The 17,588-nt window shown below is 45.5% G+C and overlaps 4 protein-coding genes across 8 annotated transcripts; 3 read left to right on the top strand and 1 right to left on the bottom strand.

Moving 5' to 3' along the window:
* Positions 1-6,042: 6,042 nt before the first annotated feature.
* On the top strand, positions 6,043-6,794 carry LOC109761809 (uncharacterized). Its single transcript, XM_020320632.4, has one exon. The coding sequence runs from the start codon at positions 6,120-6,122 to the stop codon at positions 6,510-6,512; it is 393 nt and encodes a 130-aa protein (XP_020176221.1). The 5' UTR covers positions 6,043-6,119; the 3' UTR covers positions 6,513-6,794.
* Positions 6,795-6,870: 76 nt separating this feature from the next.
* On the bottom strand, positions 6,871-10,845 carry LOC109761808 (uncharacterized). The gene is made up of 6 exons (XM_020320631.4): positions 10,509-10,845; positions 9,765-9,892; positions 8,778-8,947; positions 8,601-8,678; positions 7,563-7,707; positions 6,871-7,466 (listed from the first exon to the last, which is right to left on the bottom strand). The coding sequence occupies exons 1-6, from the start codon at positions 10,612-10,614 to the stop codon at positions 7,059-7,061; spliced, it is 1,035 nt and encodes a 344-aa protein (XP_020176220.1). The 5' UTR covers positions 10,615-10,845; the 3' UTR covers positions 6,871-7,058.
* A 6-nt stretch (positions 10,846-10,851) lies between these two features.
* Positions 10,852-12,316, top strand: LOC109761810 (uncharacterized). Its single transcript, XM_020320633.4, has 2 exons — positions 10,852-11,101; positions 11,892-12,316. Exons 1-2 carry the CDS (start codon positions 11,049-11,051, stop codon positions 12,145-12,147), a joined length of 309 nt encoding a protein of 102 aa, XP_020176222.1. The 5' UTR covers positions 10,852-11,048; the 3' UTR covers positions 12,148-12,316.
* Positions 12,317-12,901: 585 nt separating this feature from the next.
* Positions 12,902-16,882, top strand: LOC109761812 (exosome complex component RRP45B). 5 transcript variants are annotated; one of them, XM_020320634.4, is made up of 9 exons: positions 12,902-13,151; positions 13,262-13,471; positions 13,568-13,663; positions 13,758-13,872; positions 14,080-14,160; positions 14,253-14,441; positions 15,796-16,064; positions 16,156-16,211; positions 16,516-16,882. In XM_020320634.4, exons 1-9 carry the CDS (start codon positions 13,027-13,029, stop codon positions 16,716-16,718), a joined length of 1,344 nt encoding a protein of 447 aa, XP_020176223.1. In that variant the 5' UTR covers positions 12,902-13,026; the 3' UTR covers positions 16,719-16,882. The 5 variants fall into 5 exon arrangements, with proteins under 5 accessions (XP_020176223.1, XP_020176224.1, XP_040250693.1 ...); XM_020320635.4 differs by lacking the exon at positions 16,156-16,211 and having other exon boundaries at positions 15,796-15,961; XM_040394759.2 differs by lacking the exon at positions 16,156-16,211 and having other exon boundaries at positions 16,516-16,689.
* Positions 16,883-17,588: the final 706 nt, after the last annotated feature.

The following is a 17,588-nucleotide window of genomic DNA, read 5'->3' as shown; positions in this document are numbered from 1 at the left end:
AAACCCTTGGCAGCAGCGTCGACATCGTCGCGTCCCTTCTTGGAGGTGTTGATTGGTACCGGCGCTTTGGAGTCTAGGAGCTTGGTGGGAGATCTCCGGTGGGCGCAGTCGCGAGGCTTCTTCGTTTTTTGTCGATCCGCCGTTATCGGCTTTCGTCTCTTTTGTATTTTCTCTCTCGTTTCTTTTGGGCGTGTCTGTGTTGCTTCCGCCCCAGCACCTATCCTTGATTGTATTGGTGGTTGCTTTGTAATACAAAGCGGGGGAAACCCTTTTTCGCCATAAGAGGCAAAGTAAAACCCATGACCTACTAATGGTCTCCTCATCGTCATCATCCGCTTTTAATATAACAGCTACTGTGGTGGCTATTGTAGCCCTTTCACCATCCAAATGAACGTCGCGGAAATCTGCTTTCCCCCTCTTGCCGAATTCTAGCGATCCGCCACCAGATGGGACATTGAATATCTTCTTAACCATGTCTCTTGTGAAGGGGATCTTCTTGCCATCATTTAACTTGTGGGGCATAAAAACATATAAAATCAGTAGATGTTGCGAAGATAAACATAGGAAAATCATGTTACGCAACACAGAGAAAGAGGTAAAAAACAAAAAAACAAAACATACTTGAGCAGACGCTTCTTAGTGTCAATCCTCATAACTATGAAATCTAGAAGCGCTTCCAGAGGAGGGACCAGAGGAGATATGTGAAGCAAATCACTGAAAGTGGACTTGCTTATTACACCCCTCTTCTTCCCTTTGATGGCATTGGCTATCTCGCGTAGCCGCTTTGCCGACCATCGAGTTTGGCAGACGGGTATGCTGCGAAAACAAATAAAAATGAAAAAAAGGATGCTATGAGCATGCATATCTATTGATGTAGTAAAATGAAAAATATTGAGACTATTGCAGAGATATGCAAGATTCAGAAACATTAGTTAATTCAAGCAAGCCTGACTAATTTCAGAGAAAACATAAGCAGGTCTGACTAGTTTCAGAAACATTACCCTGTCCATATGAGCTACAGGAAAAAAAATACAAAACCAAAAATTCAGAAAAAACATGAAGCTACTTCAAGCAAAAGTCCAGCTAATTTCAGAAGCATAAGCTTTCCCTGTGCTATAAGCTACAAGAAATGCAGTATAAAATTCATGTAGCTCTTAAAAATTCTGTAGCATATAGACTAAAAAAGGCAGTATGGGCTACAAAAGCTATGAGCTACAAAGGTAGTATCAGTTACAGAAACTATGAGCTACAGAAATTCAGAAATAAGATAATTTTGCAACACATGATGACTGCATGATTTGCAGGGATCCAGTGCAAAAATTCAGCTCCAATTATTCTGAAAATACTGACTAATTTCAGTAATTCCTGCAGCACATAAGTCCAATTATTCTAGCAAAAAAATGTTTTGGGGACATCCCACCGACGTGAATTTTTGGGACATGCAGCCACGCGCTGCCGAAATCCTGGACGTCCGTCTGCGCATCATGATTACTACTTTTTATAACCCGTTTGCAATACGCGACACGTTAATCACCAGCTTTCGCGAATACCACGTGGTATACGCCACATCAATGGTCTAGGCGTCATTCAATTCTTAGTATGAATACAAGGCCCACGTGATGGCTCAGGCGATGGAATAACTGCTCTCGTTGCTGGGTGGATGTAATTGAGCTCTCGCACTACTTAAGTAGAAAACATTTGATCCTGATGAAAACGGGCCAGATCCTCTGCTGTAACCGTGTCACATTTATGGCCATTGTCGTGTAGTCTGGACCCCATGTGTCATTGGTAGTACTGCACGTAAAGTTAGTGCAAAGGAACCTGATGGAAACCTAACTAGCCACAAGTGACGTTTGTGGCAAAACCCCGGGGAAAATGCCTCCATGTATTTAAAAAAGTTATATCTTAAATTGATACTAAAAGGGACGGTTTTATCGGCTACCAATATATGTCATGGTTATAGTTTGATTGCACCACTAGCAAAATGAAAAAAAAACAGTCAGACCCAAACTTGTTTCATTACTCTATCAGGCGGAAGTAATATTATATGAGGTGGGGCATAAACTAAGCCATTGTACTTTTTACCATATGTAAAATCAATATAGTTTTTTTTATAAACAAGGCAATTTTTTTTACTATTTTGCAGTAATCAAGGGAGAATAACTCCACTGGGTATTCGGAATTGGCCTCCATGTGTTGTGCCAAAAAAACATATCTCAAAATGGTATACAAAATGTTGAATATCTTTTCATGCAATGATCATTCATTTTAGTTGATAATTTTTTTTACCCCAACGTGTGGAAATGCCAACACAGGAAATGCTCAAAAGATTATATGTCAATTTGATACTATAGGGGGCGGCACGGTTTCATCGGCTACCCATATATGTCATGGTTTTAGTTGGATTGCAACACTAGAAAATAAAAATAAAAATAGTCGGACCGGAACTATCGATGCATCGGTTAAATTCCTTTCATTGCTCTATCCGGCGGAACTAATGTTATATAGGAGGGAACATAAACTAAGCCATTGCACTCTTTTGCCGGAAGTAAAAACAATAATGTTTTTTCTTTGAAACAAGGCAATTTGTTTGCCATTCTCCAATAATTAATGTTTTAATATAGTCAGAGAACCTTGGTCATGGTCCGATCACGCCCCAGTGCCCCACTGTGATATGGCCGCTTCATGGAAACAGTGTATGGAATTTTGAATTAGGGACGGTACAAGGTTGGATGAGTATAGACGCTGGTGCTCCACCCATGTTGGTGTGTTTGCATGCAAGAGTTTGTTCATTCAATGGGTCTTGCTCTCATAAAAGTCCAGCTAACTTTTAAATGCTCCTGAGCTAATTAGAGCGAGTTATGGTGCATGTCAGGTCATCTACTGCGCATGTCAGGTGAAAAAAATGTGCGGCTATACTGAATGATCTACATGGGCTTGAAATCATTATACGGCTCACACGTATTCAAGTTGCACGAATCGCGCGAGGACATGCGGTGTGGATTCGAGCCGCGCGTGGCCGCATGTCCACTCGCGATTATTCGGACATCCCACTCCAAAATTCCTGCAGCACAACAATCAAGTGCAGCACATGAAAACAGCGCGACCTCTGCTACCCATGTGCAAAAAATTCAGAAGCCCTGCGACACACTCTGCCGCTCACCCTTCTCTCTAAAACACAACTTCCCCTCTCGTACTACTTCTCTGAAGCAAAACTTTCTCTCTCGTACGCTGCCGCCGAATCATCACCGCAAGGGAGAGCGCCACCGCAAAAAACGCCGCGTAGGCGCCGGCGTAGCGGCGGGAAGGCGCAGAGGAGAAATAGTAGGCACCACCATCACCACATCGGCCAGAAAATGGGGAAATGAATCTCTGATCCGTACCTACTTGAGTCGTCGCCGGCCACCGCCGATCCCGAGCCAGTCGTCCACGCCACCGCGTTGGATAGGCCCGGTCGCCCAACGCCTTGCGCCACCGCGTCCGCCGCCCTCCTAAATCCAGCCACTCCCACTCCCAGGCACACGAGCCCACGCCTGATGCAGGATGACCCACCCCCACCCCCTCCCCTTTCTGTTATCCAGTTGCAGGAATGGTTGTCCTGAAACAAGGGATGAGTTGCAGGAAACAGACGCGTCTTCAGCGGACATGGGAGTGCTTTCGACGGTCTGATCAAACATATATCAGACGGCCACAGAGCCGGCGGGCGGGCCCACGCGATCGGCCGGCAAAAAGCTTTTCTGATATAATATCAGTGACTCCCTTGCAAAGTTTTTTTGGAAACTTAAATATATGACGGGCTGTGGATGCAAAGCCGACTCGGCGATGGAGTCGTAGTTTCGACGCAGAAACAGTAGGACAGTCCACAGTAGTTGCGATGTGCGTACGTGTTGGTGTCGTAGTCCCTCCCACAGAACTGTTACGCGCAGGCTGGAAATCTGTTGGATCAGCACGATCGAATTGATCACAGGTGCCCGATCGGAGTGCCGGCCAGATCCTGTGCTGACTCCTCTACGGCCAAAGTGTTTGAGGATCAGGCGGACGCACTGCCTCGTCTCCAAACACCGTGGCGGTGCGTCTCCATTGCAGTTTGTCTGCGACCAAACTAAAAAGTCACTCTTTTTTTTCGGCGCATCAAGTGGGAATTTTATTCCATGATAACAGGTTACGATCGAGATGCAATATATCATCACAACATTTTTTTTGATAAATGACACTTTTGTTAACTTAAAATGTAGCATCAAGTGGATACAAAACATAATAAGTGACATCCGACCTCTATATAGCTAAGATGCACATAGACTTAAACGAATAGTCTAACGAAGTATTTATATATAAAAACTACAAGTTGGCAACAGTAAAGCCATATGAGTCTGAAACTATGCCAATGTCGACGGAGGAGATGGACCGATCCGGAGATTATGTTGCCACCCATGTTGGGTAAAAACCTCCCTGACCACCCGCCCCAACTGCATACACACCGCCTTGAACAACGATTGATACTCCGTTCGTTGTAGCGTAGACCACATACGAAGCCAATGCATACAACGGTAAATGACCTGCATACGAGAAGAGGTTTTGCCATTAAAGACACAATCGTTTCTACATAATCAAAGTGACCATAATAAGGCTGATGCTCCCACCCGTATTAGTGTACAAAAAGTATCTGGTATTCCGTCAAGCCAGTGACCATATATATTGGCAACACTTGTGGGCGGATACAAATTGGACGCTATTTGGATGACTGACCATATAGATCGCACAAATTTGCATTGAATGAAGAGGTGTTTAATTGTCTCGTCTTGAGTACAAAAGTTACATTTCTTACTTCCTTGCTAGTTGCGTCGAGCGAGGTTGTCTTTTGTCAGCACAACTCCTTTCGAAGATACCACATGGAAATCTTAATTTTTAGTGGCATCTTTGAAATCCAGATTAGTTTATTATTATTCACGGGAATCTCTGAATGCGAGAATGCATGGCATGTAGAGTCAACTGTGAGGGATCCTGATGTAGTGAGGTTTCAACGAAACACATCCCGCCCTTGTGTCAAGCTAATCAAATTCAAACGGGATAGAAGATGTTGCCATGACGCAAGGCGGAGATCATATATCTTGACAACATGGACGGTATCTGCTCATCCATACCAAGTACATGCTCGGTACGGCTATAGTTTGCCATACAATCTGCTACCCTATTTTGTGCTCTACTTATCTTATGTGGAACAAACTCCCTATCCTTTATCAATGACTTGATCTCAGCAACCAAGTGCACATATGCTGGTCGAGACATATTATCGCCTCAGAGGATCGAGGGTGCCTCTGAGGAATCTGATTGAACCATCATTTGTTTATCAGTGTGTTGAATAGCCAGGGCCATGCCCTGCATCAGTGCATGTATCTCCGCCTCGAGTGCCTCATTCTAGTTAAAAACGACTCGGTATGCAACAACTATTACCGAGCCATCCTCCCGACACAGGATCATCCCAGCGCCTGCACCGCCGTCCTGAATTGAGAAAGAACCATCGATAGACAAGGTTGTCTAGTTTGCTGGCGGCGGGGGCTAAGCAATTACGACTCAGTAGGAACTTTGTGAGATCCATATCCATCTATTAGGGCAATTCTAACAAAGTCGCCATATTCAACTTTCGTAATACCCATACGAAGTGTGCTCCATAATATTTTAGAGTTTGTCGAGGCGACGGTAAACAACATCCATAAAAGTTATGATGATTCTGCTAGACCGCCCTTTTCTAACGATTGTTACCACGATCGGTTGTGTATGACTACTCCGCTAGAGTTGCTCTCAGCCGTCCCTAATTTCAGGCGTACACGACTGGGCCTGGCCGTGGTCTGATTGCACGATGGCGTGCCCGTCGGCCCGTGCGTGGGCTGGCATGATGGACAGCACTGGCCAAGTGTCTGTCCGCCCCCTTGTCAGCTGCCACCGCGTGACACCTCCCTCCCACCCTTTCCAATTTCCCTCCCCTCCCCTTCCCGCCCCGTTTTCCCTCCACCAAACCCCAATATATCCCCATCCCCCTCCCCTCTCCCTCAACCTCCCCCCGCACCAAAAACCCGCGCCCAAATCCCACAACCGCGCCCAGATCCGCCCCGCCATCCCGCATGGCGCACCCGGCCGCGGACCGCCGCCTGCGCTCCTCCCCGGCGTCCTCCGCGTCGCGCTGCGACCACAACCGCTTCCTCCGCCCCGGCGCGCTCGCCAGGCTCCGCGACTCCAAGATCGTAGCCCGCTCCCTTCGCTCCGCCGCCTCCGCGCGCCTCCTCCCGCCCTCCCCCTCCTCGCCCGCTCCCTTGTCACCCGCGCACGCTGCGGAGACCGGCGTGCCGCACTTCTTCGGGGCCGCGCGGGGCGGCATGCGGTACCCGCTCCGGAAGAAGCTCGCCGCCGCCCGGGGCGTCGTGTTCCTGCCCCCGCCGCCCGTGTCGCCGGGCGCCCTGGAGGCCTTCCTCGGCGCTTTCGCCGCCGCGCCGTCCGAGCTCCTCGCCGCGCACTGATAGGCCGGCCGGCCGGCCGGTAGACTCCTGTGCCACTGCCGCTGTGGGGATGCGTTCGCAGCGGCGCAGTCGGAGCTGGAGGATGCCGCGTGCCGAAGACCAACTGCTGTGCCGCTCAGCTGCTGTCTAGGCTTCGTTAGATCTGTGTAGATGCTTCTTTCTTTTAGGAACTGCAACTTTTTCAGATGTTGGAAGTGCAACCTTGGGAGTACTAGTAGAAAATATCTGTGTAATCTTTTATGTAAAAAAAACAAAGGAATCTGTGGTCTTGATCTCGAATAATCTTCTGTAATGTTTGCATTTCATTTTTCATCTCTGATTGCTCTACCAAAATATCGCGAAGCATATGTACACAGAATAAAACATCACGAGCACAAGGCTCATACAAAACTGCTTCAGTTTTCATTTAGTTGGATACATCGATGCCGCCACCATGCTCCTGATAGGATGCAATTGATCCATTGTTACAACCCAGCATTTCTTCCCTTGTATTTAGACAACCACTGATACATACAACACTCCAAAACAACACAAGGACCGTCATCACTAGCCCTTGCTTAGGTATTTACTCGCAAGCGCAATAGACTTGGCGTCGATATCATTCATCAAGTAATCCCTTTCAGCGCGGCGTCGGTGCTGCCTCTCCCTCCTGGCCCTCTTCGGCGCCAGCCTTGCGTCCCTCTCCACATATGCTAGCCTGAACCTCTCCGCGATCGGTATTTCAGGCGGAGCACTTGGATGAGGTGGAGCAGCTGCGGCTCTTCGAGGGGCAGCAGAAACCGCCCATGTTTTCGGGTCAATGTCTTCTACCACGGAGTGGTCTAGTGGTACGCTTGCCAATGCTTCACCTGGAGTCTTGGATCCACCGAGGTCAAGAAGTGACGGCTTCGGGTTGACGATAACACGAGGACACTCTAAGGCGAGAATTTCCTTCGAGTTATCATCTATCTTGGGCTATAAGACATGCAAAAGATGAAACATAAGGGGCACATTAATTGATTGTGAAATGCAAAAATCATCATTCAGGGACGAGAGAACTTGCATGCTTACCCAAACTAGCCATCTTAAAGACTGCGCGCCACTGCCGAAATCAACTGCTTCTAGCTCCTCCCATGAGTCCTCTTCAAGGGTATTCAGTTTGGGTTTCAGGAGATTGACACACCCACGGGCAGTGAATTCGCTTCTTGAACAGCCTCTGCAATAATGGGATTTAAGCCTTTTTCATATCCTGCTTCGTGGAATACTATGCAGTCAAATTGAAAGCTACAATAACCGTCAGCAGGGAGAGAGAGCAAATAACAACTACTCCCTCTATTCCAAAATAGATGACTCAACTTTGTACTAACTTTATTGAGTCATCTATTTTGGAACGGAGGGAGTACCTACCAAGGTTTGAACTAGTTAAGCATGTAGGACAATCTATTTTTCAATTCCAAACTTCATTTCATCAGCTCAAATGTTTACAGAGAACACACAAGGTGCATGACAATGTACTCACATATTGAATCATTTTTCCCTTTTGCTAGTTGTCAGTTACACATGAAGAACAAGCTAATTTTAAGTTACAAACTGCAAACATTTGATTTCAGCAACTCCAACACTCGAAATTTAAAAGCCCTGCGTTTGCAAGTTTCATGGGACTGAATTCAACCATGTTACAGCCTTACAGGTAGGAATTGACCAGTGCACTGCACCCACATAATCCCTCCGTTCCAAAATATAGTGCGTCCTCGGTTCCCGTGCTTCAACTTTGACCATAAATTTAACCAACAGCAGCGGGAGCAAAAGTTATACCAGTGAATTCGTATTCAAAAGAAGTTTTCAATTATATAATTTTTGCTCCCGCCGCAGTCGGTCTCGTTGGTTAAATTTATGGTCAAAGTTGAACCTCAGAAAGCACGGGCGCACTATATTGTGGAACGGAGGGAGTACTTGACTTATCCACAAAGAATAGATGCAAAAATATGGCGATCACAGGCAACCCGATGATATAAGTTACCCTCAAGCCTAAGGACCAGAGAAGTAAAACATCGCTATAAACTATAAAGTAACCCTAAGCTTGTAGATGCATTTAAGTGGGGGTCATACCCGCATCTTAATATCTCCAGGGATGGGCAGTGGCATATAATTTCTGAAACGGCAGCAGGAGTTATTTTTTCACATCGACTGCAAAGGAAGATATGTCATAAATATAATGCAACCATGAACCGGACTGTCTGTTTAGCTTTCACAAAATAATAGCTGACACAGAGCACCGAAGCTTACCTAATATCAACTGCCCATAAGTTACTACAAGTACGTGCCACAGTAGCCAGGCCAACATCAGTAACCTCAGACCCAGATATATCTAGGATCTTCCAGGAGCTATCAACAAGAGAAACCAGAACATCGTCATTTAGTAATCTTCTCCTCCTTGCGATAGACATAATTGCCAACTGTATCATACAATTAACTCAATTATTACTGTTACATCTTACATGTATAGGTATGAGCAGATAACTATATAATAACAGTGTGTTGAGGATATGCAGTAAATACACCATCAATATTTCACTAATACCGAAATTGGCACTTGAACTGAACATCAGACAGAACATATTGGATTTGCTATTAGCTACTATTCTATAAGCAAGTCAAATAATAATAATAATCTCATGTCAAACAATCTTTCCCTAACTGTTTGCCAATACTCGAATCTTGTTGTGTTCACTTCTAAAGTTCATAATATCAAGGTGTATGTCTTCTGTGCTATTTACCTCATCAAGATTCACGATTCCACATCACGCAAAGGAAGCAAAATATAGATTTTCAGTGTTGCTTGAATACATTTCCATGTCTGAAGTGTTACAAATAAAGCAGAAAGAGACTGTACTATGTAGCAGAAGATATCAGCATTACAAACCACCGTCTAAAAGGAATAACCGGGGGGGGGGGGGGGGGGGGGGTATGTAACCTAATAGTACTGGCAGGCACAAGGTTCTTGTGGTTGACATAATGGGTTCAAGCCCCCATTCTGATGCTCTCCTTTAAGAATACATACATTGTTCCTCCAACCTCCATAGTTTTTGTTTGATTATAAGTCTAAAACTACCTAAACGAACAGCACATTTTTCCCAATGGCTCACTTTCTAAATTTACTGGGTTTCAACTAGAAGTAAAAAATGAACTAGCTATTTAAGTAATTACAAATCTGGAGTAAAGAGTGTATACGTCATTAAGGCAAAAACACTGACCATAGATGTAAATAGGTACCTTAATGTGTGGTGGGAAGAAGGCAGTAAATTCAGAAATATCATTGATAATATCTTCAAGATGCTGACCGAGGACGCCAATGCACAGACTGACCAATTTCCGAGGCCTGGCCTTCTTCATGGGAGAATCTGAATTAGTTCAAATTTAAAATTTATCACTTTGCAGATAATAAATCAAATCCATAGTACAATCTAAAATAACAAGGAACAGAACTCAGTTGTTCCAATCCATATGCCACTGGATGAAGGTCAACATCTGTGAATTAATTCACCCCTGAAGCAACTAGTTGGAACTTGCAAGCGCATGCACTCTACTACCTAGCAACAGGGCAATCCTGCAGTCTCTTGTTGTTTGCTGCAAGACGAAACTTATTAAGCATTCCACCTAGGCACCATTAATGGAACAACCAAACTGAATCTTCAATCACATACATTGCACCTTCCCTGGGGAACGATGCCCTCATCTGTTTTACCACCTCAGAAAGTTCACAAACTATTTTCCTATCCCAGGCTGAGCAATAACAAAAACATCCCATGTTCACCGCTAGAGAGTAGAAACATCCCATCTCCAATGAAAATATAGAACAGTTGCAACAACAAAAGAGCACGAACTCTGATTATGCAGACCCTAAGCGCGCTTTATAAACCGATGAATGATACGCAACCATGGCTGACAGCACATAGAAGATAGAACACATGATTTAAGGAAACCATGAATTACAGGGAAGAGAGACAGGGGGCTCACAGAAGCTGGCCGCTGGCGGCGTGCTCGTGGCCTTCCGGCGCGGCGTGACCTGGACGCCGCTGAACGACGCGGCGAGCTCCGCCACCACCGACTTCCCCTTCTCCATCGCCTGCCAAACCCTTGGGAGCCGGGGAGGGCTAGGTCGAGGGTAACCGGGGCGGAGGCGGTGCGGAGTGGGGTGGGCGCTCGCGCGGCGCTGCGGCCGTCGGGGGAGGAGCAAGGAGGAGCCGACGGGGAGAGGCGGCGGGGCGGCGAGAGAGGAAGCCGGCGGGGGCGGGGGCGGGGAATCGGGAGCTAGGGAGGCGGCTCTCCCAGGGATGAGACCGAGACCAGAAAGAAAACGGTTCGGCCTCCTCCTCTCTTCCTCCCTTCCTCGAGCCCCGACCCCTTCTCCCCCCCTCCGCCGCCGCGGCCGCCCCCGCCCGCCTCCGAGATCCGGCCGCCTCCGTCCTCGCGACGCCCAGCTCGCCGCCTCCACCCGGTCGTACGCAGGCTGATCCGCCGCCGCGTCACGGCAACGGGCCCCGCCGCAAGCGAGCAATGGACCGAGTCGGCAGCGGCGAGAAGCACCTCGAGGACTGCACCGTCGCCAAGTTAGTCACTCGGTTCTCCCTTCCCTACGTCGAACCCTTCGAATCTTGCCGCTTCGGTCACGGTCGATCTAGTGGCTAGTGCCTAGGTCGGGGATTCTGGGGCGCCCACAAGGTGTTCGTTGAAATGCTCGAACGCCAGGAATTCCCCAATCTTCTCTGTTTTTTCCTTGAGGGGCATAGATGTCAGAATAGCACAAACCTGTTTCGCACCTTGGATCTAGCAGTGGCACTATGCCTAGTTCCCCCGCTGTTGGGATGATATTTCTTGATAAGGTCACAACTACTGTAAAATCAGAAATGGCATCAGACTCAAGAAACCACAACTTATGGACATGGTGCGATGAAACCTTTCCCATAGTAATTAGATGTGATCTGGGCATTCATGCTGAAACTTTTCTGGTACATTTTGTGATATGTGCATCGGCATGTTGTCCTGTGCTACTGGATGTCATATTAGAGTAATAAGTTGTGTAAACAATGTGCAGTTAAATATTCAGTGAACATGCGCTGTAGATTTGTAGACTTTGCTTGGAATATGTGAGATGATGAACTTACGGTATACTAAAGTTTGCACCAATAAATGATATGCGTGGATTTGTAAACTTTGCAGATATATGTCTAGAAAAGGATAAGGCTATTACCACCAGCAGTTTTCCTTGAAATATGTCTATAACCAGCGGTTCTGTAGGCAGCAGTTCTGCTTGTAATATGTCTATAAACCAGCAGCTCTTTAGTCAAGCAGTTTTGCTTGGAACATGTTATGCTGATACAATTTCGCATACGCATGCAGTGCCCTCGGAACTTGGGTCTTCTCTGTTGCTGGTGCCCTCCTTGCCATTCCTGTGGGCATAAAGAGGAAGTCCTTCGCTCCGCTGGTGTTCTTTGGCACAACTGGAACTATGCTCGACATCATCATGGGCATTAGCCAGTGTGAGAGGGAGCATGCTGAGCGGCAGATGAAGCTTTTAGAAGCGCAAAACCTTGCAGCCAATGCTTCAATAGAGGGTGAAAGCTTGACTGATTCCTTTGCCAATGTGGATAAGTGAAATGTGTCCTGGTGTGGGTTTTTCTTTCATGAATTCCTGAGTTTAATTGTCGATGGTCCTTTGGAAACATTGTTGTTCTTCCTATTTCCAAATAATGTGTATTGAAGAAATGATCAGTGTGAGTCAGTGTTCGTCAAGATGACAATGGAAAGGCCATGTGAGTCCCTAATGTGTTCTTGGGGTTGCTGACATGTGATTATGTTGGACTAACGATTTACTTGAGAATAATACGCAGATATTTAGTCCAACGGGTCAGGGCCCATTATCAGTCGTTAATCCAATTTTATTTTCTTTTTTGTCCTTCCCGGGTTTTAAGGGTGTGTTTTATCTGGTTTTTCTTCTAGGGTTTCCTTTTTATTTTCAGTTTTCGTTTGGGGTTTTCTCTTTGTCTTTTGGTTCTTCCAAGTTTTTTTTTCATCTATATTATTTTTCGCTCACGAACATTTTTAAAAAACACTCAATGAATAATTTGAAACTCATTATGAACATTTTTCAAATACACGATGGATATTTTTATTTTCATCTACAATATTTTCAGCACGCAAACATATTTCATTATTTGAACCTGTTTCAGCATTATATTTAAGTTTTTCCTATGTTTTTTCATAACTTTAAGTTTTTACTATGAAAATAAAATTATGAAAATTGTGGTATTTGGGCCGTGCCAGAATCCAGCCCACGTAGGGACAGTTAACTCGCACCGACCCAAGCCCAAGCCGCTCAAAAACACAACGAATGTGACAAATTTTCCCTCAAAAAAAAAACAAATCAAGGCATCAAAGCTCCCGTCAAAAAGAAGAGAGGAAAAAACACAGCTCTCACACCCCGCCTCGGCCGCGTCTAAAACCCTAGCCCCCGCCGCCGGCGAGCGACAAGTTGATGGACCAGCGGTGGCGCCCGACGGTGAACGAGCGGGAGTTCATCGAGCAGGCCCTCCAGTCGGACCTCCGCGTCGACGGCCGCCGCCCCTTCGACTTCCGCAAGCTCACAATCTCCTTCGGCAGGTACCTCGACTCGATCCCCTCCCAATCCCCTTCGGCAGGTTTGAGCTCAGGGAGCTTCTCTGCTCGCGCGCGCATCAGTATTTGTCTGAAGTCGCTGTTGGAATCTGCAGGGAGGATGGCTCGGCGGAGGTGCTGCTCGGCGAGACGTGCGTGATGGGCTATGTGACCGCCCAATTGGTCCCGCCGTACAAGGACAGGCCGAACGAGGGCACGCTGGCCATATTCACTGAGTTCTCGCCCATGGCCGACCCTGCCTTTGAGCCGGGGCGGCCCGGGGAAGCGGCGATTGAGCTGGGCCGTGTCATCGATCGTGGCCTAAGGTGGTCTCCAGATGGCTGTTTGGCAGTAGTATTTCTTTTTGTCAGAGAGTTGGAAGTGTGGAGTTTAATTAGGATTCACTTCTGGTCGGTGCGCAGGGAGAGCAGAGCCGTGGATATGGAATCCTTGTGTGTTGTTGCTGGGAAGCATGTCTGGGCGGTGCGCGTCGACCTTCACATTCTGGACAATGGGGGGTATGGGTTGTATATTGTTTACTGATGTAATTAATGAGTGAATGCTTCCGGGTAGAGCGCTAACCGTGTGAAACGATATGGATGTATCTCTCAGGAATCTCACTGATGCAGCTAACATCGCTGCATTGGCAGCTTTGTCTACATTTCGGAGGCCTGAATGCACGGTTGGTGGGGATGATGGGCAGCAAGTTACAGTACATGACCCTGAGGTACCTATATAAGGTGTTATATAGTATTTGTATATTCTCTGGTTTGTTGTGTCGTTATAATGAGAAGTAGCAAATTCACTATGATTTACAGAGCTTCCTGTAATATGTATCACAAACACAACCCTGTCATTAACTATCGCATGCTGGCTCTGTCGTTTACACTGCCATGAAATTTATCTTATGTTTTTACCTATATGTATTTTACAGGTCATGGATCCACTTCCCCTGACAATTCATCATCTCCCCATAGCTGTAACCTTTGCATATTTTGGTGACGGTAATATCATGGTATATTTCAAAACATGAAAGGCGTGTTATTAGCAATCATCATGTTGTTCTCACCTTCTGACGACAGTCTTTGGCTGAATTTTTGTATGTAGGTTATCGATCCAACATACAAGGAAGAAGCTGTTATGGGAGGAAGGATGACTGCTACGATTAACTCGAATGGTGATGTCTGTGCCATTCAGAAAGCTGGTGGAGAGGGTGTCATGTCAAGTGTTATCATGCAGTGTTTAAGGATTGCTTCGGTTAAAGCTGCTGATATAACAAGCAAAATAAAGACCAAAGTGAGTGAAGCTGCATCACTATAGGGCATTACAGTTTGGAATCTGCTTTAATGTTCTATGAAATATAAAGCTATAGCAGGGGTTGTGAATTTGGAATGTGGTTCATGAACTCTATAATTGTGGTTAACCACTCTGACATGTAAAGTGTTTATGCCACCCACAAAGTTCCATACTGAAACCCCTATGCAGCATAAAAAGGGAAACAAAACAATGATAGGAAAGTAGAAAGTTGACATTGTGCTGGTCAGGCACATGGCCAGTAGTGAGCACCGATATGGCAACATAGGTCGTGTCCTGGTGCAGTACGTACGGAATACAGGGATGCGCTGGGATAAGTGTATCCCCAAGTATCCTTTTTGAAGGTTCTAAAAAGTGCTAGGCGTTAATTGTGTGTCTTACCACCTTTCAGACCAAAGTGCACGCTTAAGCGCAATTATGCACACATTAACCGCATTAAGCGCTTGGCGTTTTGCTACCGCCTACAGCCTAGGCGCACTTTTTTTTAATTATGCTTTTTTCCGATTTAATAAAAGAAATAAAAAATAGCGGTAGGCTGGGACACTGGGCAGATACGGCTGTGATATGGACAGGGAGGGAGATGGGAAAGGTGTCCGCTGCCAATGAAGAAGATCCAGGTGGGGATGAAGTTGGGAAGCTGGCCCTCAAAAAGTTGGGGAGGCAGCTGCCAACAAGGAAGAAGCTCTGGGCAGGGGGAAAGATGGGGACTGTGGCTGCCTGCGAAGAAGATTCAAGACGGGAGGAAGATGGGGACAGAAGCCACCGACGAGCAAGAAGGTGCATGCGCGGCGCAGTCGTTATCTCCTGTTCTACAGCACTCACGCAGCTGGAGCAAAGGGAGGCAGAATGAGAATGGGAAAGGATGGAGGAACTGACTTAGTCTAGGGTTTTCTGAAATCGGTCCGTATTATGTATGCACTTTTCAAAGTCCTTCATTAATGAAACTGTGACAACATATATTTAGTACTCTCAACTTAAAAATCTCTCGTCAAAAATTATCATTTAATCTTTTATTACATGCTAAATATTTTCTAAATATTTATATACCTGGGTGTATCCCCATGTCTGTATATTCGTATCTGTGCTTCTTACCGTGGCCATGCCGTTGCTGCCATGGCCCTGGTTAACACACCCGTCTGCTACCAAATTTACCCCTCAAAGTAGCAAATCAAACCCCGCTTGCCCTGGATCAATTCATCAGCATGTGTGTTCAACGGCTCTTTGAATGAGCCTGGTGCATAGAAATCATGTGATTTTCTGAACTTTGTTCTGTTTTGATGATCAGATATGCATGTCATTCTAAGGATCAAAACCCATGCTATTCTTTTTTGTTCAGGTCGATAAGTACACTACTGAAAAGGCATTGCAGAAAGTAAAGCGTACTCCAGCAATAGTGGCTAAAGAAGTTAACGTTCCCGATGTCACTATGAAGGAGAGCACGCATAGTGCAATGGAAAACCAAACCTCGAAGGCACCCAATGATGGTCAGCAGATAAGCGAAGGTGATGAAAATCATCAAAATACAAAAATGATTTCAACCTTGACTGCAGACCGAACTGTTAAACACAAACAAACACCCACGTCCGTTGGTGGCCCATCAAATTGGTAGCTACTGGAGTGCTGCACTTCTCTAAATCCGAGCATTAAATAGTTGCTTCATATAAGTTTTGCCAACTACCCGTATTTTGCAATGTAGGGATCCATACTCCAAAGGAGTTTCATTAAGCTCCCTCAGAATCTCTCGGTTGCCTGGTACCGTGAATTGTGTTAGCCTGTTATTTTCGTTTTTTGTCTAATTGCATGATCTGAGTGCTTACTACCTATAATGAATTTCCCGAACATTGGGTTCATGCTTCAGTTTTCAATTCTAGTCCTCACTAGCCATGAAATATGATCTAGTAAAAGTGCTGAAACATGTGTTCCATATGCTAAGCATGCTTCGGCTGAGTTAACTAATTCTGGATTTTTTGTTCTCTTAACTCGACAAGAACGATTCTTTGTTATGACATGCATACACATTCTTCTGAATTCTGGAAATTCTCCGTGCAATATGCAGATCCACCAGCTGTAGCAAATGACGAAAAGCATGAGGATGCCGAGCCAATGTTGACTGAATCTAATCCAGAGGTGAAAAGTGTGTCAAATTCTGGTAGTGCTGGAGAGTCAGATGAGGTCAAGGAAAGCAGATCACCGGAGAGTCTAGTAGATGCTGTCAAACCAAAACATAAAAGGAAGAAGAAACAACATGGCAAGAGTTAGATTGACTGTAGCCTACAGGTCTTAACTGCATGATGGTTGCAGACAGAGTTAGCTAGCTTTCTTATTCTCTTGATGATGGTGCACATGCTACAGTGGTACATTATTAGATTTTAAGCAACGAGTAATAGTGCTATCTTTTGCTATGCCATCATTCTTATAGTTTCTGATTGCGCCTTGCCGTGCTGTCTTATCTCCATCTTTTTCTTGTGCTTTTCTCGCTCAGCTTTTTTGCCCTGTATCTTTGGTGAACTGAGTTTTGGATCCACAAATATTCAGTGGTCAGACAAAAAACTAAATTCCATGCATAACCAGATTGATTTTTTTTACATATTTGAATGGATATTTGAATAAATTTTAACATTTTGGGTCTCAAAATTGCGTAACCGTATTGTAGAAAGTCTCAACTGTTCCAATTATTTGTTGAAAACATAGGGAACAGTGGCGGATTCCGGAATTCAACTTTCGGTGTTCAATTTTTTTGTTCACCCAAACATAGAAGCCATTTTTTCTTCATCCTATCAGATTTATTTCCCCTATCTAACAGAGAAAAATCAAATGGCGAGCTATAGCAACAAAATCTCTTGATAGAAGGTACAAATTTAGGGATTTCACAAATATAAATGAATTTTTGAATTGGGGAATTGGCGGCCGTGTTGTTCTCTCCTCTGTAGCCTAGGGATGGCAATGGGTACCCATTACCCACGTACCCTGCGGGTAAAAACTCTATTAGGGTAAGGGTATGGGACAAAGAGTTATCCATGGGTATGTAAATAGGGAAATCTTCAATCCATCGGGTAGAGCGGGTATGGGTATGAGATCATATAACCCATACCCGTATACCCATGTACCCTTATAAAAACTAACAAGCAT

This window comes from Aegilops tauschii, chromosome 7, assembly GCF_002575655.3.
Source record: "Aegilops tauschii subsp. strangulata cultivar AL8/78 chromosome 7, Aet v6.0, whole genome shotgun sequence".
Classification (NCBI taxonomy): Eukaryota; Viridiplantae; Streptophyta; class Magnoliopsida; order Poales; family Poaceae; genus Aegilops; species Aegilops tauschii.
The sequence above is the reverse complement of the archived record's forward strand: the minus strand, read 5'-3'. Positions and strand labels throughout refer to the sequence as shown.

Bases quoted from the DNA above. Each gene is read 5' to 3' on its own strand.
- LOC109761809 (XM_020320632.4), top strand. From the start codon at position 6,120: ATGGCGCACCCGGCCGCGGACCGCCGCCTGCGCTCCTCCCCGGCGTCC.
- LOC109761808 (XM_020320631.4), bottom strand. From the start codon at position 10,614: ATGGAGAAGGGGAAGTCGGTGGTGGCGGAGCTCGCCGCGTCGTTCAGC. The intron at 8,679-8,777 runs GTAAGCTTCGGT...CTTCCTTTGCAG, and splicing joins TTATGGGCAGTTGATATTAG to TCGATGTGAAAAAATAACTC. The intron at 7,467-7,562 runs GTAAGCATGCAA...CATGTCTTATAG, and splicing joins CTTTAAGATGGCTAGTTTGG to CCCAAGATAGATGATAACTC.
- LOC109761810 (XM_020320633.4), top strand. From the start codon at position 11,049: ATGGACCGAGTCGGCAGCGGCGAGAAGCACCTCGAGGACTGCACCGTC. The intron at 11,102-11,891 runs GTTAGTCACTCG...ATACGCATGCAG, and splicing joins GAGGACTGCACCGTCGCCAA to TGCCCTCGGAACTTGGGTCT.
- LOC109761812 (XM_020320634.4), top strand. From the start codon at position 13,027: ATGGACCAGCGGTGGCGCCCGACGGTGAACGAGCGGGAGTTCATCGAG. The intron at 13,873-14,079 runs GTACCTATATAA...TGTATTTTACAG, and splicing joins TTACAGTACATGACCCTGAG to GTCATGGATCCACTTCCCCT. The intron at 16,212-16,515 runs GTACCGTGAATT...TGCAATATGCAG, and splicing joins CAGAATCTCTCGGTTGCCTG to ATCCACCAGCTGTAGCAAAT.